General features: G+C 43.8%; 1 protein-coding gene across 1 annotated transcript; it reads right to left on the bottom strand.

The window, feature by feature from the left end:
- Window positions 1-9,858: 9,858 nt before the first annotated feature.
- Window positions 9,859-10,815, bottom strand: LOC311128921 (trace amine-associated receptor 13c-like; the record flags this gene model as incomplete). Its single annotated transcript, XM_084161156.1, has 1 exon — window positions 9,859-10,815. One exon carries the CDS (start codon window positions 10,813-10,815, stop codon window positions 9,859-9,861), a length of 957 nt encoding a protein of 318 aa, XP_084017282.1.
- Window positions 10,816-26,122: the final 15,307 nt, after the last annotated feature.

The following is a 26,122-nucleotide window of genomic DNA, read 5'->3' as shown; positions in this document are numbered from 1 at the left end:
AGTCCGTCACTCCTCAGCAGGTCAGGCTTGATCCTGTTTGTGGGTGAGTCCCAGAAAGAGGGCCAATTATCCACAAATGTTATCTTTTGGGAGGGGCAGAAAACAGTTTTCAACCAGCGATTAAGTGCTGAGACTCTGCTGTAGAGCTCGTCACTTCCCCTAACTGGGAGGGGGCCAGAGACAATTACTCGATGCCGACACATCTTTCTAGCTGATTTACACGCTGAAGCTATGTTGCACTTGGTGACCTCTGACTGTTTCATCCTAACATCGTTGGTGCCGACGTGGATAACAATATCTCTATACTCTCTACACTCGCCAGTTTTAGCTTTAGCCAGCACCATCTTTAGATTAGCCTTAACGTCGGTAGCCCTGCCCCCTGGTAAACAGTGTATGATCGCTGGGTGATTCGTTTTAAGTCTAATACTGCGGGTAATGGAGTCGCCAATGACTAGGGTTTTCAATTTGTCAGAGCTAATGGTGGGAGCCTTCGGAGTCTCAGACCCCGTAACGGGAGGAGTAGAGACTAGAGAAGACTCAGACTCAGACTCCGACTCGCTACATAATGGGGAAAACCGGTTGAAGGTTTCTGTCGGCTGAATGAGCGACACCGGTTGAGCATTCCAACAGTATTTCCCTCCAGAAGCCATGAGAAAGTTGTCCGGCTGCGGGGACTGTGCGGGGGGATTTATACTAACGTTACCGTCTGTACTTACTGGTGGCACAGACGCTGTTTCTTCCTTTCCTACACTGATATTGCCCTTGCCTAACGATTGCGTCTGAAGCTGGGCTTGTAGCACAGCTATTTTCGCCGTAAGGCGAGAATTCTCCTGTATATTATGAGTACAGCGACTGCAATTAGAAGACATCATGTTAATGTTACTACTTAGCTTCGACTGTTGAAGATGTTGAAGATGTTGATGAACCACGTCCAGATAAAGCGTCCGGAGTGAAAAAGTTGAATAAGGGAAAAAAGTTGCGATGGAAAATAACGTAAAGTTGGCAGCTAAAACGCACAGGAAAATGACTCTTCTGTCTCGGGATAAACGTCCGGGGTGAAAAAGTTTAACGAAAAAAGATGAGTGAGGACAAAACTAAAAAGTTGGTAAATTTGTTGAACACAGAGATTGATTAAACGTTTATTAAAAGTAAAACGTGAATAGTTTGGCAGGTAGCCAAGTAGCAACAAACAGCACAGCAACAACAATCAACTTACTGCTCCCCCCTCCCCCCTGGTGTCACCACTAGTCATCTACCTGCTGCCCTCTCCCCCCTGGAGCCACCACTAGTCAGCTACCTACTCCCCCCTCCCCCCTAGTGCCACCAATAGTCAGCTACCTCCTCCCCCTCCCCCTCGAGCCACCACTAGTCAATTACCTACTCCCCCCTCCCCACTGTAGCAACCACTAGTCAGATCCCTGCTACCCCCTCCCCCCTCCCCCCTGGAGCCACCACTAGTCAGCTATCTGCTCCCCTCCCCCCTGGAGCCACGACTAGTCAGATCCCTGCTACCCCCTCCCCCCTCCCCCCTGGAGCCACCACTAGTCAGTTTCTGCTCCCCCCTCCCCCTCCGGAGCCACCACTAGTCAGCTACCTTTTGCCCCTCCCCCTTGGAGCCACCACTAGTCAGCTACATTTTGCCCCTCCCCCTGGAGCCACCACTAGTCAGCTACCTCCTCCCTCCTCCCCCCTGGAGCCACCACTAGTCAGCTACCCCCCCCCCCCCTCCTCCCCTCTGGAGCCACCACTAGTCAGCTATCTGCTCCCCCCTCCCCCCTGGAGCCACCACTAGTCAGCTATCTGCTCCCCTCTCCCCCCTGGAGCCACCACTAGTCAGCTACCTCCTCCCCCCTCCCCCCTGGAGCCACCACTAGTCAGCTACCTCCTCCCCCCTCCCCCCTGGAGCCACCACTAGTCAGCTACTTGCTCCCTCCTCCCCCCTGGAGCCACCACTAGTCAGCTACCTACTCCCCCCTCCCCCCTGGAGCCACCACTAGTCAGCCACTGCTCCCCTCTCCCTCCGGAGCCACCACTAGTCAGCTACCTCCTCCCCCCTCCCCCCTGGAGCCACCACTAGTCAGCTATCTGCTCCCCCCTCCCCCCTGGAGCCACCACTAGTCAGCTACCCCCGCCCCTCCCCTCTGGAGCCACCACTAGTCAGCTACCTACTTCCCCCCTCCTCCTTGGAGCCACCACTAGTCAGCTATCTGCTCCCCCCTCCCCCCTGGAGCCACCACTAGTCAGCTACCTCCTCCCCCCTCCCCCCTGGAGCCACCACTAGTCAGCTATCTGCTCCCCCCTCCCCCCTGGAGCCACCACTAGTCAGCTACCTCCTCCCCCCTCCCCCCCTGGAGCCACCACTAGTCAGCTACCTCCCCCCTCCCCCCCCTCTCCCTCCGGAGCCACCACTAGTCAGCTACCTCCTCCCCCCTCCCCCCTGGAGCCACCACTAGTCAGCTACCTCCTCCCCCCTCCCACCCTGGAGCCACCACTAGTCAGCTACCTCCTCCCCCCTCTCCCTCCGGAGCCACCACTAGTCAGCTACCTCCTCCCCCCTCCCCCCTGGAGCCACCACTAGTCAGCTACCTACTCCCCCCTCCCCCCTGGAGCCACCACTAGTCAGCTACCTCCTCCCCCCTCCCCCCTGGAGCCACCACTAGTCAGCTACCTACTCCCCCCTCCCCCCTGGAGCCACCACTAGTCAGCTACCTCCTCCCCCCTCCCCCCTGGAGCCACCACTAGTCAGCTACCTCCTCCCCCCTCCCCCCTGGAGCCACCACTAGTCAGCTACCTACTCCCCCCCCCCACCCTGGAGCCACCACTAGTCAGCTACCTCCTCCCCCCTCCCCCCTGGAGCCACCACTAGTCAGCTACCTCCTCCCTCCTCCCCCCTGGAGCCACCACTAGTCAGCTACCCGCTCCCCACTCCCCCCTGCTACTCCCCCAATAGGGGAGGAGGGTGTAACTTTTGTTTTGTTTGGGGGAGGGTTGTGTGGATATTTAGTGGGCACGGGGGAGGGTGGTACGTTTTTACCCTGGTTTACATTCGCCGTTTTGCAGGTTTTCCTATATAATTTATTCCATCCTAGACAACTTTCCCCGTCTGCTTGCATGCGTCTCCCCTATCAAGGGGTTTTGGTAGGCTACTCTCCTTATACACTAGCCTACGCCACAGTACCCACATGGGTTGCCACTGTCTGCTCTGGGCTAATTTTCATAACACTCACACCTTTGATGTTTGCCTCTACAAAGGCCAAGTAACAACATGTTTCATTGCCCATGATGAGGCTTTTTTATCAGAATTATTGACTTCACAATAAGCCAGATTTTAGTAACCGTGACAACTTTGTGGTGCTGAAACGTGACGACGCAGCCACGGCACAATCAAACGGGAGATGGACAACACATAGTGCTGAAACTAGGCTAAGTCGAGTAATTCATTTCAACAGTCTTCATTTTAATTTAAATTAACTAACAACTGGAGGTCTTTATTTCGGAGCCTATTTCTTCCTATTTAAGAAAGAAGAGGTATGCCTACCTGTTTGACAGATGAAATTATACACTATCAATAGATTTGTCGGTCAATTCCTCCAATAGTGTCACCACTCCTTAAATACCTCTGTGTCCATGAAGGGCTTGGTGTGTTAAGTTAAAACCAGGGTTCTAATGAGGGGGTAGGTCTATGTGAGGGTATACCATAGCCTACGTTTTGATAAAGAAAATGTCAAAAAGCATACCCCTTGTTAGCTTAAGGTTTTGAAGAAACTAAAACGGGTTCTGATTATATAAAGTGATCTATAACAACGTCTTTCCTCCGCGATGCCTAATGCTAGAAATTAGCTGCAAAATGCACAAGAAAGACGTGACTCCGATGCTCATTAGGATATCTCTTTCTGTTTCATCTCTATTACATTCAGAGGCTGAGCAAATTACCTTTATTGGAAAGTGATCTAATAGGTCTACAATGTGTAACTCTGTCGCTGTCACGATCGTCTTGAAAAGTAGCGGGCCAAGGCGCAGCGTGAGATGCGTACATATAATTATTTTATTGTACACCACAGTGAACAAAACACCAAACGAAACGTGAAGTCCTTCGACACAAACACAAATCAAAAGGAACAAGAAACCACAAACACAAAGTGAAAACAGACAGTTTAAATATGGCTCCCAATCAGAGACAACCAGCAAACAGCTGACACTCGTTGCCTCTGATTGGGAGTCACTTAGGCCAACACAGAAAACAACAACCTAGAAAACCCAACATAGAAACAACCCACACAGAACGGACACACCCTGGCTCAACATACAGAGTCCCGGAGCCAGAGCGTGACAGTACCCCCCCCTAAAGGCGCGGACTGCGACCACGCCTCAAAAATAGCAAAACAGGGGAGGGCTGGGTGGGCATACCTCCTCGGTGGCGGCTCCGGGCTTGACCACCACCCCTCCATAATCCCCCCGTAGCGCCCCTGGTCCGGTCTGACCCCGCTGGCTGGATCTAAACTGGACATCGACGGAGCAGATTGCTTAAGCTCCGTTGTGGAGCAGCTGACCTGTACCTGATCAGGCACCGGACTGACGACGCGCACCGCTGGCTTGGCGCGTGAGGCAGGAACGGACCGGACCTGGCTGACGATGCGCACCCCTGGCTTGGTGCGTGGAGCAGCAACGGACCGGACCGGGCTGACAATACGCACCCCTGGCTTGGTGCGTGGAGCCGGAACGGGCCTCACCGGACTGACTACTCGCATCCCTGGCCTGGCTTGGTGCGAGTAGCAGGAACAGGCCGGGTCAGGCTGGCGACGCGCACCGTAGGTTTGGTGCGAGTGGCAGGAACAGGCCGGACCGGGCTGGCGACGCGCACTGTAGGTTTGGTGCGAGTGGCAGGAACAGGCCGGACCGGGCTGGCGACGCGCACCGTAGGTTTGGTGCGAGTGGCAGGAACAGGCCGGGTCTGGCTGGCGACGCGCACCGTAGGTTTGGTGCGAGTGGCAGGAACAGGCCGGGTCGGGCTGGCGACGCGCACCGTAAACTTGGTGCGGGTGGCAGGAACAGGCCGGACCGGCTGGTGACGCACACCGTAGGCTTGGTGCGTGGAGCAGGGACAGGCCGGGCTGGGCTGTCGACGCACACCGTAGGCTTGGTGCATGGAGCAGGAACAGGCCGGGCTGGGCTGGCGACGCACACCGTAGGCTTGGTGCGTGGAGCAGGGACAGGCCGGGCTGGGCTGTTGACGCACACCGTAGGCTTGGTGCGTGGAGCAGGAACAGGCCGGACAGGGCTGACGAAACGCACCACAGACTTGGTGCGGGGAGCAGGAACAGGCCGGGCCGGGCTGGCGACGCGCACCATAGGCTTGGTACGGGGAGCAGGAACAGGCCGGGCCGGGCTGATGACACGCACCACAGGCTCGATGCGAGGAACAGGAACAGGCCGGACCGTACTGGGGACACACACCACTGGCCCTACGCAGGGATCAGGAACGGGCCGGACCGGACTGGTAACACACCCCAGTACCTCTCGCCGTGCCTCCACACTTTCCCTCTCCTCTGTGACCGGTGGCCCCCTTAACCTGGCGGCCTTCTCTGCCAACCTTCTGCACCACTCTATCCCGTACTCCTGCTGCCCCGTCGTCCACGGCGTGAGCCCCCCCTTAAAAATGTTCTGGGCTTGTCTCTCCCCCGTGGACCAGGCCTCCATGGTTCTCGTCCAATTCTCTCTCCACTTTTCGTAATTCCAGCCCTTCTCCTCATCACGCTGCTTGACCCAGTCGTGGTGGTTTCTTCTGTCACGATCGTCTTGAAAAGTAGCGGGCCAAGGCGCAGCGTGAGATGCGTACATAATTATTTTATTGTACACCACAGCGAACAAAACACCAAACGAAACGTGAAGTCCTTCGACACAAACACAAATCAAAAGGAACAAGAAACCACAAACACAAAGTGAAAACAGACAGTTTAAATATGGCTCCCAATCAGAGACAACCAGCAAACAGCTGACACTCGTTGCCTCTGATTGGGAGTCACTTAGGCCAACACAGAAAACAACAACCTAGAAAACCCAACATAGAAACAACCCACACAGAACGAACACACCCTGGCTCAACATACAGAGTCCCGGAGCCAGAGCGTGACAGTCGCTATCAATTGAGCTATTCACTTTCTGTAAAAGAGACGATCTTTAAACCCAGGCAGCTTTTAGGGACGCACTTGTGACCTTCTCTTGTTGGGTTAAGCCACAGAAGAGTAGCCATCAGTTAAGTTTAAATTGTTCTGCGTCAGGCCTCTGTCTATGGTGGAAAGGTAATGTGTCTCTGTCCGTTCTTCCCTCAAACTTCTTTTTTCCAAATCCGCCTTTCTTTTGGGTCTTTTTGTGAGCGCCATTTTCTCTTGCAAACAAGCTGAATTGTTTTGAGCTAATAAAATGTAGGATAAGCTCCCTGTTTATAGATAGACATAGGCTACAAAACCCATTTACTAGAGACATTGTGATTTTATATAAATTATTATGTAATTGTCATTGAATTGATTATGTATTATCCAGATGTGTTCAAAATGGTGTTCAAAACAGTTTAGATCTATGAATTGCACTGCTATCATATTATGTTCTGGCATGCCGACTACTAGCTCAGAAAAACTGTGGTATTAAAAAATATATTGTTCTAATGTCTTCAGAATTAGATTAAATCTGTTTAGAAAAGGCCTTTTTTCCAGGACCCACAAATAAGATGATAGATGGATGCAATGCGGTATTATAAAGGTGATTTAATTTTTTCACCCCCTGATCATAGTAAGGAGGTAGGCCTACTGTCTCACTGTGACTGGTCATAATCATGATTGAGTTAATTGAATGAAGGTGGAGGGTATTGTAACTTTTCTTCAAGTAAAAGGGGAGGGTCATATGAAAATATGTTTTAAGCTGGGGAGGGGTGTGCATCTCGAGTCTACCCACCCTCCCAGTAATTTTTGGAAGGTGGTTTAAAACTATCATTTTGATTTCATGGATGGTCAGTCCTTGCATAGCCCATTTTATGAATTTGAGAATGGTTATATTTCCCCAGCCCCATTCTTAAGCGATTTACCTAAAAAGGTGGCAGTGTACCCGCTTTGTTGTTGTTTAAACTGCAGATTGCCCCTTTAAGATCAGTGGATGACAGAGGAATATCTGGATTTTAAATATTCTCAAAATTACAATTTGAGATCAAGTCATTATTTAGCTACATAGGCATACAAAATCCATTTTTGAACATGTATGGTATTTAAGAGATTCCATTTGGTTGTTGAAAACAATTGCATCTGGAGTTCATTCACTCCCATTGTTTTTGGGCCAAAACATTTTTTGGGCCTATATTGACTGTGACATTCCAAATACTGTCCAAATACTGTCATCTAGGTCCTAGTTCTAGAGTCCAAAGTAAAATTAAATATAATAAATATTATAAGTTAAATATATTAGGAGGTGTGAAAAGGGGATTTATATTAAATTTAAATGTAAGAGAGTGGCTGGTTGGTGGAGTGGATTTTAGGAAAGTTTCATTTGCCATGTTTTTTTTTTCATCACTCATGAATAAAACCCATTTATTTACATTTTAGTCATTTAGCAGACGCTCTTATTCAGAGCGACTTACAGGAGCAATTAGGGTTAAGTGCCTTGCTCAAGGGCACATTGACAGATTTTTCACCTAGTCGGCTCTGGGATTAGAACCAGCGACCTTTCGGTTACTGGCACAACGCTCTTAACCACTAAGAACAGACATACTTCTCTTTGATTTGAGGCAAGTTATCCCTCTCTGTCCTCTCTGTTTCACTTTGCATTTTTAATAACAATGTACCCCTTAAGGTCGATGTCCTTGCCCCCGTGGAAATCTAATGAGCATTGTTTTTAAATCCCCTTAAATCTGTCAGTTTAAGTTAGAGTTATCAGTTTTTTTGCATAGGATGCATCTCAATCCACCGCATCCTCCTATGTCGCACTTCCACATCTGCGGTGAAAGGTGACAGAGTTAGAGTGGTGCTTGTCAGTTCATGAGACATCCCCAAAATCATCTGTAGCGTCCGAACGGTTTGGCCTACGTCAAAGGCTGCACTGAAATCTAACAATACATCTCCAACTATCCTTTAATTATTCATTTATTTTAGCCAATCATCAGTCATCTGAGTCAGTGCACTACAAGTTGAGTGCCCGTCTCTATATGCATGCTGAAAGTCACTAGCTAACCTGTTCTCTGAAAGATATCATTGTATTTGGCCAAACACAATCCTTTCCATAAGTTCACTAAGAACAGCCAGTGGTTCAAAATTCAGTTCAGATGGACATTTTTTTAAGTCTATGGGGATGTTCCTATGGAATGCCACTATTCATTTTGATTGAATTTGCTGTAGCGAATACACCATGAAATGATGCCCTCTCATTAACTTCCCTACTGCCAAATTTCCTACACAATAGCACGCTGACATGTGGCATGCCGTCTTGTCTCCTGAGGTTCAGGATTATGGTCCAAACTGAGCACTGACATCACCCAAAACAGTTAAATTTGGCTCGTTACTCCAGCATTTTGGATTTTACATCAAATGTTTAATATGAGGCCACATTATAGAATGCCACCTTTTATTTTAGGATATTTTCATACACATCTGTTTTACCGTTTAGAAATGAAAACACCTTATGTATCTAGTCCCCCCATTTGAAGAAGTCATAAGTATTTGGACAACTTAACTTGTGGTGTATTAATGGTAGTAACCCATTAAACGTAATGTTCAGCGAAATGAAATGTTTATAAATTGGTTCCCTTACCCTGTAAGCAGTCTATGAACTGCTCTAATGAGTGACTACAATCCACCCTTTGGTTTTGGTAGTCACTGCCAATAAACACAAATGTTAGCATTTTCAGACAAAACACGTTACTTCTTTCAGCACACTACTACAACAGTGTGACTGTTTTGGAATAAAATGTTCATACATTTCCTTTAACATCCTCTGTGTTGTGTGCTTATTGTTTAACCATTGATATGTTCTAGGTCATTTTGAGACCTTAAGGAGCATCAGGTACTGCTGGAATGTCTACCAATGGCATGTCCATCTTTTTGTGAGAAATTACACTGGTCACTCAAAACATTTATAAAGTACTAATAAAGCATGATGAGTCTTCACTTTAGATTAGGAACTGCAAAAATACTTTACTAATGATTTGTAAATGGTTTATAAGGACATTTATTAAACATCTTATGAATAATCTTAAAAAGTTATTTAGAAATGTGAGAATACCTAGATTGCTAAATTTAACAAGTGTGGGAGTAATTATTAATAAATTGTGAGCAAACTGTAAATGCCTTACAAATGGTTTATTACTGAACGTTATTATTAAGTTTTACACATAATTGCATATTCTTACATTTTACCATCAACTATTAAAATACACCATTGAGTGAGACTTGGACGTTATCCGTTATCTTGCAGTATTGTACATTTCAACTTTACCACAAAGGCGTTGTGTCCCAATTGAGCCACTAGAGGGTGATGTTAAACAACATATAGAATGATCCATGACGTCCTCAATATGTACTTTTAGAATAATTACATACTATTTATAATTACATTTCATAGAATAACCACAGACTTTGGTATTTGGAATATACAACCCTAAATGACTATAATGTATTTTATAAAACAATCTTATGTCTTCTTATTCCTTCTCCAAGTCATTCCATTCCAATCCATCCAAATCATTCTGTATCACAACCATATGTATCAATGATGACAACACTGAGATGAGTAATGTCAGTGTATTGTTACATGAACGAAGCAATTACAAAAAAAAAGTATAACATAACTATTTCAAACTAGGGAATAAAAACATAGGAACTATGAACGTCTTAACTTCAGAGTTAAAATATGTTTAGCTGTTACTTTGAACCATGGATAAAAGAAAGCATAAATTATTGGATTAATTAAGGAATTAACAAGTGGCAGAAAGCTGATGATAAATGATGATAGATTATCAATTAAAAGAAAAAATAAATACAAATGAAATGGAATCCAACAAATGAGATAGTTGAAAACAACAATAGCTAGAGTTTTTGCTGCTTTTCTCTCAGACTTATTTGCCTGTACAGTTTTAACACCAGACACACTGGCAGCCTCTTTTGAAAATACCTTTCTGGCCTGTGATCTGGCCACCACAAATATTTTCAAATAAAGTGTTATAATAATAGAGCACGGGACAAGCATTGTAATTACAAAGTCAATTATATTACCCCAGACTGACCCTTCTATAGTAAAACATTCTTTCAAACACCTACTGGGTACCTGTACATTTACAAAGATTTTTGCAATAGCAGCATCGTATATGATACAACAACACCAGGTAATGGATATACAATACATCATTCTTGTTATTGTTATTTTAGAGTGGTACAATAAGGGATCACACACAGCAACATAACGGTCAATAGATATCAAGACCAAATTGCCCAGAGATAATGAAACGCATAAACAAGTGACGTAGAAATAAAACACACAGAAATATACTCCAAAATCCCAGCATGGTTCCATTATTGCTACAGTCGTTACTGGTATCACAATCAGTCCCACCAGGAGATCTGACACAGCCAGAGAGAGGATGAGCAGGTTGGTTGGAGTGTGGAGCTTCTTGAAGTGAGAGATGGAGATGATCACCAGTATGTTCAGAAATACTGTAACTGCTGAAATCAATGAGAAGAAGATGTACAGTGTTATATAGATAGATGTCGATAGCGAAGACTTTCTGCAAGAAGAGTTTCTGTCTTGAAAACAGTATTGAACATCTTCCTGTTCCTCCATTTGTAATAAAGGGTCCAAATGCTGAGGTCCTGCTCCTGCTTGGTCCTGTGTGTGACCCTGTCAGGTCAGCCTTCTGACAAACTCTGAGCTCTGCCTCTCTATTTATCTCTGAATGACTGACACACACTCCCCTCCCCAGTGTCTCTCTGCACACTCACACGCGCACGCACACACACACACACACACACACACACACACACACACACACACACACACACACACACACACACACACACAAGCCCACAAATGAACAAATGGTTAGATAAACAAATTATTTGTCAAAACATGATGTAATGTATTACAAGTTTGTATGTTGCTATGGCCACCTAGCCTGTCCTTCACTCTTACTGATAGTTAGAGATGAGAGAAAAAGGTACGTTTTATCAACTGAGGATTTAAATGGGGAAAATATAGTATGGGTGATGATTTGGTCACCCAAAGGCTATTTTACATGGGAAATAGGATAACTGTTCAAGACTAACTGTTTTGATTGATGTCAGTGCTCAGATTGGACCATAATCCACAACCTCAGGAGACATAGCCTCGGAAGCCGAGACTCCAAACAGAGGTTGTGTTTCTGATAAATGTTCTGACTTGCAACAAGCTAGCTATCATAAGACACAAAACTAACGGTGAGTGTAAGCAGCCAGCCAGCACCTCCCCTTCAAACCCCATCCTTAAACTCCTCCATCCTTCCAGTCGAGAGAACGAAACAAGATTTGGAAGGAAGGCCTTGAGAAACTACAGGACAGATCACAGCATATGTCATTTGGACAGTGCATAAGAAAATTGATAGTCAGGCAGTTGATGAGATGGCATATCTTTAAGGTGGATGCACTAATGGCATTCCATAGGAACATTACATAGACTTGTAAAAATGTCCATCTAAACTGAATTATGAAGTAATTATTCAGGTTGATGGAGCCAGTCACATTGTAGGGGACACATAATATTTGGCAGACATCACGCTACAGTATTCTGACCCAGTCATCCCCCTTGATGTTTTTCAGCCAGCCTGCTACCTTGAGAGTAATGCCCCATGTAACCTCTCACCATTACCAATAATAGGGGAGGTTAGCAGTTTTGGGGAGGTATGATCTTTGACCTTCTGTAACTTCCTCACTCATCACCCTGAGGACCAACCTGTATAGTCTACCACACCCTCTCTCATTAGCACCACCAGCTGAAGAGAGTTTTCTCTCTGTCTAATTGTCTTCCCCGTACCCTGTGTGAACTTGTCCATTCCCTTTGTGTGATTATTCTGATGAAGGCCATTGAAGGCTGAAACGTTTACCTCTTAACCTTGCTTAAATAAAACAAATCATTTTTAATGGCGAGGAAGTGTTGTGCCTTTTCCTTTGCAATGATGATTACATTTTTTGCACCTCGACTCACGTTGGTTGAGCACCCTCCTCTTCTTTCGATACAGTCATTATTTCTCAGCTTCATCAAGGTTGTCAAACATTTGATTATATTTTTATTTTAATAAATCTAGTTAGATGCTGTTCTGTCAGATTCCAGAGGGTCCTGTTTAAGCTACGATACCATATACTTTATTGTCCATTAACATGGAAATTCATTTAGAGACGTCAGCATAGAAATACACAAACACAACCCAATATATTACACGACGTACGGAAAACTGGAACGTTAGTACACAAGTCACACATTAACATATTCACATATTGGAAACATGCAGGGCTCTGTCATAATGACACTTATATCACTCTACCAATGAAAGGTGTCAACCACACACTCAAATACATCTACTACATTTAGATATATATATATATTGTACTTTTATTTCTACAGGGTGGGTCACCATTGAGACCAGGGTCTCATTTGCAAGGAAGCCCTGTGAACATGAACATACAATAAATACAACAATATTAATCAAAACAAACACAATTCTCAAACACCGGCGACAGGTAACCTAGCGGTTAAGATGTTGGGCCAATAATCGAAAGGTTGCTGGTTCGAATCCACGAGCCAACTAGGTGAAAAATATGATTCCACCTCTGCATGATTCCTAAAGAGCATATTACATCAGCAAAACTCAACCTGTTACTGGGACTATATTGTCTCTACTGTGTAAGTGAACAACTCTTCAATGATATTAGTTTGATTTGTTTAAGTTTCTCACATCGAGGGTCCTGTTATTAGTTGTAGTAATCATGGTCAAATTACCAACAGGGGTACCCCATTGATTTTGTTAGGCACTCTAACTCAGATATCATATTCAAAACTGCAAACATTTCTCTTCACCCTAAGACAAAATTAGTAGAATTGCAGGAAATTAGCTGTAAAACTGCAAAAAAATATTCTCAGCCCCATGGCAAAATGAGTAGAATTGCAGGAAACTTGCTTTAAAACTGCAACATTTTCTTTACTTCCTATGGCAAAATGTGTAGAATTGCAAGAATTTACAGTGCATTCGGAAAGTATTCAGACCCCTTGACTTTTTTCACATTTTGTTACGTTACAGCCTTATTTTAAAATTGATTAAATTGTTTTTTCCCCCTCATCAATATACACACAATACCCCATAATGACAAAGCAAAAACAGGATTTTATGAATTTTTTTAAATTTATGAAAATATAGAAATAGAAATATCACATTTCCATAAGTATTCAGACTCTTTACTCAGTACTTTGTTGAAGCTCCTTTGGCAGCGATTACAGCCTCGAGTCTTCTTGGGTATGACGCTACAAGCTTGGCACACCTGTATTTGGGGAGTTTCTCCCATTCTTCTCTGCAGATCCTCTCAAGATCTGTCAGGTTGGATAGGGAGAATCGCTGCACAGCTATTTTCAAGTCTCTCCAGAGATGTTAGATCGGGTTCAAGTCTGGGGTCTGGCTGGGCCACTCAAGGACATTCAGAGACTTGTCCCAAAGCCACTCCTGCGTTGTCTTGGCTGTGTGCTTAGGTTCGTTATCCTGTTGGTAGGTGAATATTCGCCCCAGTCTGAGGTCCTGAGTGCTCTGGAGCAGGTTTTCATCAAGGATCGCTCTGTACTTTGCTCCGTTCATCTTTCCCTTGATCCTGACAGCTGAGTTCCAGAAAACAGACAGGGCAGCTATTCTGAAGTTGCCCATACCTGCATTTCCAGCTGTCTCTTCAGATGTAGAAGAGATACTGTAGTATGTGATCAGCTGAAGTGTGTATATGCACACTAAAAACAAATGGTTCTACATGGTGCCAGATAAGGATTCTTTCTCTTGTAACCATAGCGGATCCCTTTTTGGTGCTATATGGAACAATTTTTGAAGGTTCTACCCTTTTTCTTTTCTTCTTTTCTTTTATTTCACCTTTATTTAACCAGGTAAGCCAGTTGAGAACAAGTTCTCATTTACAACTGCGACCTGGCCAAGATAAAGCAAAGCAGTGCGATAAAAACAACAACAACACAGAGTTACATATGGAATAAACAAAACATTCAGTCAATAACACAATAGAAAATCTATATACAGTGTGTGCAAATGTAGTAAGTTATGGAGGTAAGGCAATAAATAGGCCATAGTGCAAAATAATTACAATTTAGTATTGACACTGGAGTGATAGATGTGCATAATATGATGTGCAAATAGAGATACTGGGGTGCAAATGACCAAAAATAAATAATAATGTAAATAACAATATGGGGATGAGGTAGTTGGGTGGGCTAATTACAGATGGGCTGTGTACAGGTGCAGTGATTGGTAAGCTGCTCTGACAACTGATGCTTAAAGTTAGTGAGGGAGATATGTGTCTCCAGCTTCAGAGATTATTGCAGTTCGTTCCAGTCATTTGCAGCAGAGAACTGGAAGGAATGGCGACCAAAGGAGGTGTTGGCTTTGGGGATGGCCAGTGAGATATACCTGCTGGAACGCATACTACGGGTGGGTGTTGCTATAGTGACCAATGATCTAAGATAAGGCGGGGATTTGCCTAGAAGTGATTTATAGATGACCTGGAGCCAGTGGGTTTGGCGACGAATATGTAGTGAACCCTGTTCTCAACCAGCTTGTAGGGCATGTTTTGACAATAGATTTAGAAGTGGATATGAAAAAAACCATCACTTGAACCTGATTGGTCAACTCCCCCAGCCCTCCTGCATCAATTAACATAATTTGTATGATTTTGGGTTGCTGCAGATCAGTGTTGTGGCACTCTAACTTTGCCCATTCAGAGGGCTGTAAGAAAACTCAAAATCAGTCACCAAAGTTGTTGTACAAAAGTCAGGAATTCAATTAGTGAGGGATTAATATAGCACCATTCCTGTCAGTAGAGACCTAGAATAGTAGGAATATGTAAATACAAAAGTTTCAATGTAAAAAGGTTCAAAAGCAAGAATTTCGTAAAAATGAGCTTACCCAGGCGGTTGATACAGTGCATTGGGAAATTATTCAGACCCGTTGACTTTTTCCACATTTTGTTAGGTTACAGCCTTATTCTCAAATGGATTAAAGAAATGTTTTTCCTCATCAGTCTACAAACAATACCCCATAATGACAAAGCGAAAACAGTTTTTTTGCAAATTTCGGCAGATAAAAAAACAAGAACCTTATTCAGATAAGTATTCAGACACTTTGCTATGAGACTCGAAATTGAGCTCAGGTGCATCCTGTTTCCATTGATCATCCTTGAGATGTTTCTACAACTTGATTGGAGTCCACCTGTGGTAAATTCAATTGATTGGACATGATTTGGAAAGGTCCCCAAGAACACAGTGGAACCACCAAGACTCTTCCGAGAGCTGGCCGCCCGGCCAAACTCAGCAATCGGGGGAGAAGGACATTGGTCAGGAAGATGATGGTCACTCTGACAGAGCACCAGAATTCCTCTGTGGAGATGGAAGATCCTTCCAGAAGGACAATCATCTCTGCAGCACTCCACCAATCAGGCCTTTATGGTAGAGTGGCCAGACGGAAGCCACTCCTCAGTAAAAGGCACATGACAGCCCGCTTGGAGTTTGCCAAAAGGTACCTAAAGGACTCTCAGACCATGAGAAACAAGATTCTCTGGTCTGATGAAACCAAGATTGAACTCTTTGGCCTGAATGCGAAGCGTCCCGTCTGGAGGAAACCTGGCACCATCCCTACGGTGAAACATGGTGGTGGCAGCATCATGCTGTGGGGATGTTTTTCAGTGGCAGGCACTAGGAGACTATTCAGGATTGAGGGAAAGATGAACAGAGCAAAGTACAGAGAGATCCTTGATGAAAATCTGCTCCAGAGCTCTCAGGACCTCAGACTGGGGCGAAGGTTCACCTTCCAACAGGACAACGACCCTAAGCACACAGCCAAGACAACGCAGGAGTGGCTTCGGGACAAGTCTATGAGTAGCCCAGGCAGAGCCCTGTCTTGAACCTGATCGAACATCTCTGGAGAGACCTGAAAATAGCTGTGCAGCGACGCTCCCCATCCAACCTGACAACGCTTGAGAGGATCTGCAGAGAAGAATGGGAGAAACTTCCCAAATACAGGTGTGTCAAGCTTGTAGCGTCACACAAGACTTGAGGCTGTAATCGCTGCCAAATGTGCTTTAACAAAGTACTGAGTAAAGGGTCTGAATATTTTTACATTTACATTTTAGTCATTTAGCAGACGCTCTTATCCAGAGCGACTTACAGTTAGTGAGTGCATATATTTTTCATACTGGCCCCCCGTGGGAGTCGAACCCACAACCCTGGCGTTGCAAGCGCCATGCTCTACCAACTGAGCTACAGGAGGCCCATGTAAATAGATTATTTCCTGGTTTTAAAAATAATACATTTGCTAACATTTCTAAAAACCTGTTTTTGCTTTGTCATTATGGGGTATTGTGTGTAGATTGATGAGGATATTGTTTTATTTAAACCAAAAGGCTGTAACGTAACAAAATGTGAAAAAGTCAATGGGTCTGAATATTTTCAGAATGCACTCAGTAAAAAGTACGGTGGAATAAGAATAGGGTACATCTATTTCTTCTTTTGGTGAAAACCATGATTTCATTGTTGACAAGACACTACATTCGGCAACATACATTGGTTTAACAACATTTCATGACCCATGGGATTAATTAATCAATATTCAGACTTAAGGTCGCCTATAAAATAATGCCTATAATAGTAATAAAAACTGCACTTTGTCATATATTATCTCAAAATGTAGTTTGAACATGTATGAAACATTGTGGAAGGACCTGGACTAATTGAAATTTAAGAAAACCAACACCACCTGAATACGCATTCATTTAATACATACATATGCAATTAACGTCATTTATTAAAATGTGACATCAGTCCTCATTTAACAATGCTTACCTGCATACAGTATAAAAGCCATTGAAGCAGACCTAAAGTAATTTTTGTAATATTGTTGAGATGAGTAAAAATGCTATGCAAATTGCCATTCTAATATGGTATCGCTGGTACGACCCTCTTGACTTCTCAACTGCCAGGTAGAGTAAACAGCAAGTTAAAGAAAAACACTATTGGAAATTCCTATTTGAGTTGTTAGTAACAGGAATTTAAGATGAAATAATTGTTTCTACATGTTTTTCTAGAAGAGACAGTTAAAGAGATAATTGAAACCTATGTGGTTTTATAAAGATCCTATGTGGTCCTCTGTAGCTCAGCTGGTAGAGCACGGCGCTTGTAACGCCAAGGTAGTGGGTTCGAACCCCGGGACCACCCATACACAAAAAAAATTATGCACGCATGACTGTAAGTCACTTTGGATAAACGCGTCTGCTAAATGGCATATTATTATTAAAGAACCCTTTCCTAAGTTTCTATAAAGGTTCTGGGAACTAGTGACAGGTTGCCACTTATCAAACATTTTGCATAGATGGAGCTCCAAACAGAGGGTGTGTTTCTGGAAAATGTTCAGCAGTAAGCTAGCTATCATAAGATACAAAACTACCGGTGAGCGTTAGATGCCAGCCCTGCGATTCAAATGCTAAATCTCATATTGAAGTTCTTTAGACTTCCAATACTCAAGACAATGAATTTAGATTTGGAAGGAAGGCCTTGAGAAACTACAGGACAGATCACAGTATATGTCATTTGGCCAGTGCATAAGAAAATTGACAGTCAGGCAGTTGATAAGATGGCATATCTTTATGGTGGATGCATTAATGCATTCCATAGGAACATTCCATAGACTTGTAAAAATGTCCATCTGAACTGAATTATGAAACAATTATTCAAGTTGAGGGAGACAGTTACATCATTGGGAAACATATTTGCAGTATTCTGACCCAATCATATTTTTTGTCTGGTTTGTTGTGCTCTCAGATTCCAGAGGGACCTGTTAGCACTAACATGCAAGGCTCTGTAATAACGACACATACATCACTCTACCAATTAAAGGTGTCAAACAACACACACACACACACACACACACACACACACACACACACACACACACACACACACACACACACACACACACACACACACACACACACAGTCAGTCAGTCACACAAACACACACACACACACACACACACACACACAGTCAGTCAGTCACAAAAACACACACACACACACACACACACACACACACGATTCTCAAAAAGCATATTTCATCAGCAAAACTCAACCTGTGCTTTGTGACTGATGTCACTGGGACTATATTGTCTCTACCGTGTAAGTGAACAACTCTTTAATGATGTTAGTTTGACTTGTTTAAAGTTTCTCACATCAGAGGGTCCTGTTATCACCTGTATGCAAGGCTCTGGAATAATGAAATGGCATTAATCAAGACACTCATGAAGAGGTAGGTTTTCAGACTACACCTCCCCCTAACCTCACTCAAGTCTCAATGCTACACCCCTCTCTATAGTGTTTTAGACAAATAACAAATAATTTTACAAATACAGTTTTTGATATGGCCTCTCTGAGTGGAACATTCTGATTTCATTGGGCATGATCCAGGATTAATACAGCTAAACAACAATCCAGGATCAACACTGTTATATGACAATCCAGGATCAACACATACATAATATGATCCAGGATCAACACATACATAATATGATCCAGTGTTAACACAACTAAATAATGATCAAGGATCAGCACAGATATAATATGATCCAGTGTTAACACAACTAAATAATGATCAAGGATCAGCACAGATATAATATGATCCAGGATCAATATAGACACATCTTACATGCTAAATGCTTCTTTCACAAATGAAGCACTGATTTCACGACTTGAATCAGGCATCTGATAAGGCCTTCCCAAGCTGTGAACTCAAAGTAGCCATTAATTAGCTTTTTGAGATGTTACAACCTTCATAGTGTAACCCTAACTGGTAGCACTTGATAATAACACATTGTAATAAAGCATTTATAATTGGTTAGTAAATCGTTTATGTATCACTTATTAATCATTGCTCCCACATTTGTGACTTGTTTCAGGAAACTAGGCGTATGTCGCAAGTCACTACTTCACAGGAGATTTTTTATCGAAATGCGTTTTTTGGCAGAAACGCCTTTGGGAACATGTGAACTTTCATGTGCCATAATAACAAATGTGTATGCCATCTGTAAATACGAATTAAATTGTTAAATTACGAGCCTAGTTTGTTTAGCCACGGAAAAAGACAGGAACTTCCCGCTAGCCATGATTGGCAGAGATAAAGGATGGGCTGGACATGCTGAGAGATTGGTCTGCCATGTAGCATGCTTCTGTCTATAACATGAGCTGCTCAGTATGAGTAGGTAATCCTTTTGACAGCGGGTTTTTTAACAGATATCACGAAGAACTGCAAAAGTGTTGCTAATGCTCTCCACTTTCTGGAGGACGATCATGCCATGCTGACTCTCTCTGACTCTGAAAATTAATCAGACGTTGAGGAAATCCCTGATTTAGGTCAAAACATTTTCATTGAACCAGACATTGTAGAGTCTTCTGAAACGACGATCAAGATTGTTGTTGTCAAGTAAGAAGTTGACCGAGTTTAGAAATCAGTGGAATTCCTGGTGGAAGCAGAGTTTGATATCTAAGGAGATGGAGAAAATTCTGGCGTTTGATTGCATAAATGCAGAGGGAGTCGAAAAGAGAACACTCAGAAGGCTGTTGTATAAAACACCTGTCTCTGGATTACATCTTCAAACTAAGGGCAACCATGGCATCCGTGACAGAGAGGGAGAAGGGTTCATCCATGTATGCGGGTAAGAGAGTCTAGCTAGTTACATTTTCAGTTATTATACATTTCAAATTTTGTCAGAAAGTCATTTCCAGTGTAAGTTAAAGCATACTGTTAGCTAGCTAGCTAATGTTAGCTGGCTGGCTCACTAGCTAACGTTACATGTATGATCTGTGTAGTAATATTGTTTGTATCTCAGAAAGCCAATTGCATTGCTATTTGGTTAGCTTTAGCTTCCTGCAGAGTCATGCATGGTGGCTAGCTATGACAATCAGTTTGTATTGCTAGTAGTATGGGTTGGGATTATTGCCGCATTCAAAACAACTGGGAACTCGGAACTATGAAATCGCCGACTTCAGTGTGTTCAAGAAAACTGGGAACTCATAAAACAATGAGTTCCAACAGGGAAAAATCGATTTGAACGGTCATCCAACTTGTAATTTCAACTCGGGAACTCGGGCCTATTTATAGAGCCCCAACTTTCCGACCTGAAGATCACTGACGTCATGATTTGAAAGCACCATTAGGTTAATTGTTTAGCTAGCTAACTAGCTACATGTCTAAACAAAAGATTCCACTTTGCCAGATGATTACATGACCCTTTAAGGTAGCCAGGTGTGTCTGGGGGTGATTATGGTCATCTATTGTATTTCATGAACATGACCCATCCACTTACAGTGGCTTGCGAAAGAATTCACCCCCCTTGGCATTTTTCCCATTTCGTTGCCTTACTACATGGAATTAAAATGGATTTTTGGGGGGTTTGTATCATTTGATTTACACAACATGCCTACCACTTTGAAGATGCAAAATATTTTGTCTTGTGAAACAAACAAGAAATAAGACAAAAAAACAGAAAACTTGAGGTAGCATAACTATTCACCCCCCCAAAGTCAATACTTTGTAGAGCCATGTTTTGCAGCAATTACAGCTGCAAGGGATGTAGAGCATGGCGTTTGCAATGCCAGGGTTGTGCGATCGATTCCCACGGGGGGTATGAAAAATTAAAAAATTATGTATGCTCTGGATAAGAGCGTCTGCTAAATGACAAAAATGTAAATGTAAAATGTAAGTCTCTTGGGGTATGTCTCTATAAGATTGGCACATCTAGCCACTGGGATTTTTGCCCATTCTTCAAGGCAAAACTGCTCCAGCTCCTTCAAGTTGGTTGGGTTCCGCTGGTGCACAGCAATCTTAAAGTCATACCACACATTCTCAATTGGATTGAGGTCTGGGCTTTGACTAGGCCATTCCAAGACATTTAAATGTTTCCCCTTAAACCACTCAAGTGTTGCTTTAGCAGTATGCTTAGGGTCATTGTCAAATCAAATCAAATGTTATCTGTCACATACATGTGTTTAGCAGATGTTATAGCGGGTGTAGCGAAATGCTTGTGCTTCTAGCTCCGACAGTGCATCAATATCTAACAATTTCACAACATATACCCAATACACACAAAACTAGTAAGGAATGGAATTTAAGAATATATACATATATGGACAACCAATGACAGAGCGGCATGGACTAAGATACAGTAGAATATTATAGAATAGAATGCAGTATATACATATGAGATGAGTAGTGCAAGATATGTAAACATTATTAAAGTGACTAGTGTTCCATTTCTTAAAGTGGCCAGTGATTTCAATAGGCAGCAGCAGCCTCTAATGTGCTAATGATGGCTATTTAACAGTCTGATGTCCTTGAGATAGAAGCTGTTTTTCATTCTCTCGGTCCCAGCTTTGATGCACCTGTACTGACCTCGCCTTCTGGATGATAGCGGGGTGAACAGGCAGTGGCTAGGGTGGTTGAGGTCCTTGATGATCTTTTTGGCATTCCTGTGACATCGGGTGTTGTATGTGTCTTGGAGGGCGGGTAGTTTACCCCAGCTAATGCGTTCGGCAGACCGCACCACCCTCTGGAGAGCCCTGCGGTTGTGGGCGGTGCAGTTGCCCTACCAGGCGGTGATACAGCCCGACAGGATGCTCTCAATTGTGCATCTGTAAAAGTTTGTGAGGGTTTTAGGTGTTAAGCCGAATTTCTTCAGCCTCCTGAGGTTGAAGAGGCTCTGTTGCGCCTTCTTCACCACACTGTCTGCGTGGGTGCACCATTTCAGTTTGTCTGTGATGTGTACGCCAAGGAACTTGAAGCTTTCCACCTTCTCCACTGCGGTCCCTTTAATGTGGATAGGGTGGGTGCACCCTCTGCTGTTTCCTGAAGTCCACGATCATCTCCTTTGTTTTGTTGACGTTGAGTGAGAGGTTATTTTCCTGGAACTACACTCCCAGAGCCCTCACCTCCTCCCTGTAGGCGGTCTCGTCATTGTTGGTAATCAAGCCTACTACTGTTGTGTCGTCAGCAAACTTGATGATTGAGTTGGAGGCGTGCTTGGCCACGCAGTCATGGGTGAACAGGGAGTACAGGAGGGGGCTGAGCACGCACCCTTGTGGGGCCCCAGTGTTGAGGATCAGCGAAGTGGAGATGTTGTTTCCTACCTTCACCACCTGGGGGCGGCCCGTCAGGAAGTCCAGGAATCAGTTGCACAGGGCGGGGTTCAGACCCAGGGCCTCGAGCTTAATGATGAGCTTGGAGGGTACTATGTTGTTGCATGCTGAGCTATAATCAATGAACAGCATTCTTACATAGGTATTCCTCTTGTCCAGATGGGATAGGGCAGTGTGCAGTGTGATGGCGATTGCATCGTCTGTGGATCTATTTGGGCGGTAAGCAAATTGAAGTGGGTCTAGGGTGACAGGTAAGGTAGAGGTGATATGATACTTGACTAGTCTCTCAAAGCACTTCATGATGACAGAGGTGAGTGCTACAGGGCGAGTCATTTAGTTCAGTTACCTTTGCTTTCTTGGGTACAGGAACAATGGTGGCCATCTTGAAGAATGTGGGAACAGCACACTGGGAAAGGGAGAGATTGAATATGCATGCTCTGAGGACGCGGCTAGGGATGCCGTCTGGGCCGGCAGCCTTGCGGGGGTTAACATGCTTAAATGTCTTAATCACGTCCGCCATGGAGAAGGAGAGGCCACAGTCCTTGGTAGTGGGCCTCGTCAGTGGCACTGTGTTATACTCAAAGTGGGCGGAGAAGGTGTTTCGCTTGTCTGGAAGCGAGACGTCGGTGTTGGCTGGTTTTCTTTTTGAAGTCCGTGATTGTCTGTAGACCCTGCCACATATGTCTCGTATCTGAGCCGTTGAATTGCGACTCCACTTTGTCTCTATACTGATGTTTTGCCAGTTTAATTGCCTTGCGGAGTGAGTAGCTACACTGTTTGTATTCTGCCATATTCCCAGTCATCTTGCCATGGTTGAATGCGGTGGTTCGCGCTTTTAGATTTGCGCGAATGCTGCCGTCTATCCACGGTTTCTGGTTACGGTAGGTTTTAATAGTCACAGTGGGCACAACATCACCTATTCACTTCCTGATAAACTCAGTCACTGTTTCAGTGTATTCGTCTAAATTATTTTCGGAAGCTACCCGGAACATATCCCAGTTCGCGTGATCAAAACAATCCTGCTCGAAGGTGAACCTCCATCCCAGTCTCAAATCTCTGGAAGGCTGAAATAGGTTTCCCTCAAGAATTTCCCTGTATTTAGCACCATCCATCATTCCTTCAATTCTGACCAGTTTCCCCGTCCCTGCCGATGAAAAACATCCCCACAGCATGATGCGGCCACCACCATGCTTCACTGTGGGGATGGTGTTCTCAGGGTGATGAGAGGTGTTGGGTTTGCGCCAGACATAGCGTTTTCCTTGATGGCCAAAAAGCCCAATTTTAGTCTCATCTGACCAGAGTACCATCTTCCATATGTTTGGGGAGTCTCCCACATGCCCTTTGGCAAACACCAAACGTGTTTGCTTTTTTTTTATTAAAGCAATGGCTTTTTTTTATGGCCATTCTTCCGTAAAGCCCAGCTCTGTGGAGTGTACAGCTTAAAGTGGTCTTATGGACAGATACTCCCATCTCTGCTGTGGAGCTTTGCAGCTCCTTCAGGGTTATCTTTGGTCCCTTTGTTGCCTCTCTGATTAATGCCCTCCTTGCCTGGTCCGTGAGTTTTGGTGGGCGGCCCTCTCTTGGCAGGTTTGTTGTGCTGCCATATTCTTTCAATTTTTAAATAATGCTCCGTGGGATGTTCAAAGTTTCGGATATTTTTTTATAACCCAACCCTGATCTGTACTTCTCAACAACTTTGTCCCTGACCTGTTTGGAGAGCTCCTTGGTCTTCATGGTGCCGCTTGCTTGGTGGTGCCCCTTGCTTAGTGGTGTTGCAGACTCTGGGGCCTTTCAGAACAGGTGTATATATACTGAGATCATGTGACAGATCATGTGACACTTAGATTGCACACAGGTGGACTTTATTTAACTAATTATGTGACTTCTGAAGGTAATTGGTTGCACCAGAACTTATTTAGGGGCTTCATAGAAAAGGGGGTGAATACATATGCACACACCACTTTTTCTTTATTGATTTTCTTGCAAAAAATTTAACAAGTTATTTTTTTCATTTGACTTCACCAATTTGGACTGTTTTGTGTATGTCCATTACATAAAATCCAAATAAAAATGAATTTAAATTACAGATTGTAATTCAACAAAATAGGAAAAACACGAAGGGGAATGAATACTTTTGCAAGGCACTTTACATTTTCAAGTACATAACTATAGAGAACATACAAAAATGATATGGTAATTCAAAATGTAAGTTTACACACTCCCAAGAATGTCATACATGATGGATCATTAGCTTATACACTAACTTTCACACATCTAGATGGCCGGGTGGGGTGGGTGTGGAGCCAGAGACAGCAGGAGTTCAAACTGATTTTATCAAATAAATATATACAACATTTTATCTCTGGGACCCTTAGGATTACAAATCAGAGCAAGATTACTGAATGTATGTACATAATTTACCTTCAGAGGTGAATGTATCAAAGCAGTTGCCATGATACGTTTTTGTTGTTGTTGTGCACTCTCCTCAAACAATAGCATGGTACTCTTTCACTGTAATAGCTACTGTAAATTGGAGAGTTCTGTTAGATTAACAAGACTTTAAGCTTTCTGCACATATAAAACATGTCTATGTCCTGGAAAGTTTGCTGTTACTTACAACAGTCATAATAATCACATTAGCGCACGTTAGCTCAACCGTCCTGTATACGGGACATCGATCCCGTAGAGGTTAACTTCTTCTCTTTTGGCTAATGCTGTTGGTTTATTGTGCTTGGCATCACTGATTGTGCAACGTGCAGCATGTGAGACACTTCCAAACCATGCCTTAGTATAGAGCTTCACAAAGCCCTTGGCATTCTTTATCAACTCATTATCATCAGACATTATTGACAGACATTCCAACATTTCTGCCTCGTCTTTTAGGGAACTGCCTAACTTCACAACAAGTGTAGGAAATCCATAGGTATTTTCACTTTCGTTGAACTTACCAGTTTCTTTGACAGCTTCAATAACTTCATAAAAATTGTCTGGCTTGATGGATTCTGCTACAGTGATGAGTGATATTGACTTTCTCAAGGTGACCAACAACCACCCCAAGTTCCCAGATTTTTTCTGAAATATATTGGTGCTGTGTCTTATCGTATCCAAGCCTCTTGAATGAGAACTTTGCATACTCCAAGGTCTCATTGTGATGAACATCTTGACAAGTCCTTCAGGTGTATCTTTTGGGAGATGAGCCACATCAGCCATGGCCAAAGCTCTTTGCCTCCAAAATGCCTCCTGACCTGATGGACCATCTGATTTGGTGATACATCTTTTCATATGACTCCATAGCTCCAAGCAGACAACCATGCTTTTGCAATGAGGGAAATATTAATATTTTCCTGTTTCTCCTTTCTTTAATAGTATTTTCACCTTTAGGGCCCATGTTCCACCGTTGAGAACTTTATTGTTGTGAAGAAACTTTCCTCTATTCCGAAGTTGTTCAAGCTGTCTTGTCTTCGAACCTGGAGAGGTCTATTTCTATTTCTGAGTTGTCTTTTTCATGCTTTTTGAAATGCCTTGTGATTTTTTGCTGTGGCTTGTCGCAAACAAAACAGAAGTTGGAGGATGAGGTGGAGGATGAGAATACAGGTGCCATAGAGAACATCATAGTGAAGAATGAGCCAGAGGCTGAGCAGGCTGCCATAGAGGTGGTGGTTGAGCAGTCAGAGGAGGCAGA

The sequence above is a fragment of the Coregonus lavaretus genome (genome assembly GCF_964263955.1).
Source record: "Coregonus lavaretus genome assembly, chromosome: 5".
NCBI lineage: Eukaryota > Metazoa > Chordata > Actinopteri > Salmoniformes > Salmonidae > Coregonus > Coregonus lavaretus.
Note: the sequence above shows the minus strand (reverse complement) of the source record. Positions and strands in the feature narration are given on the sequence as shown.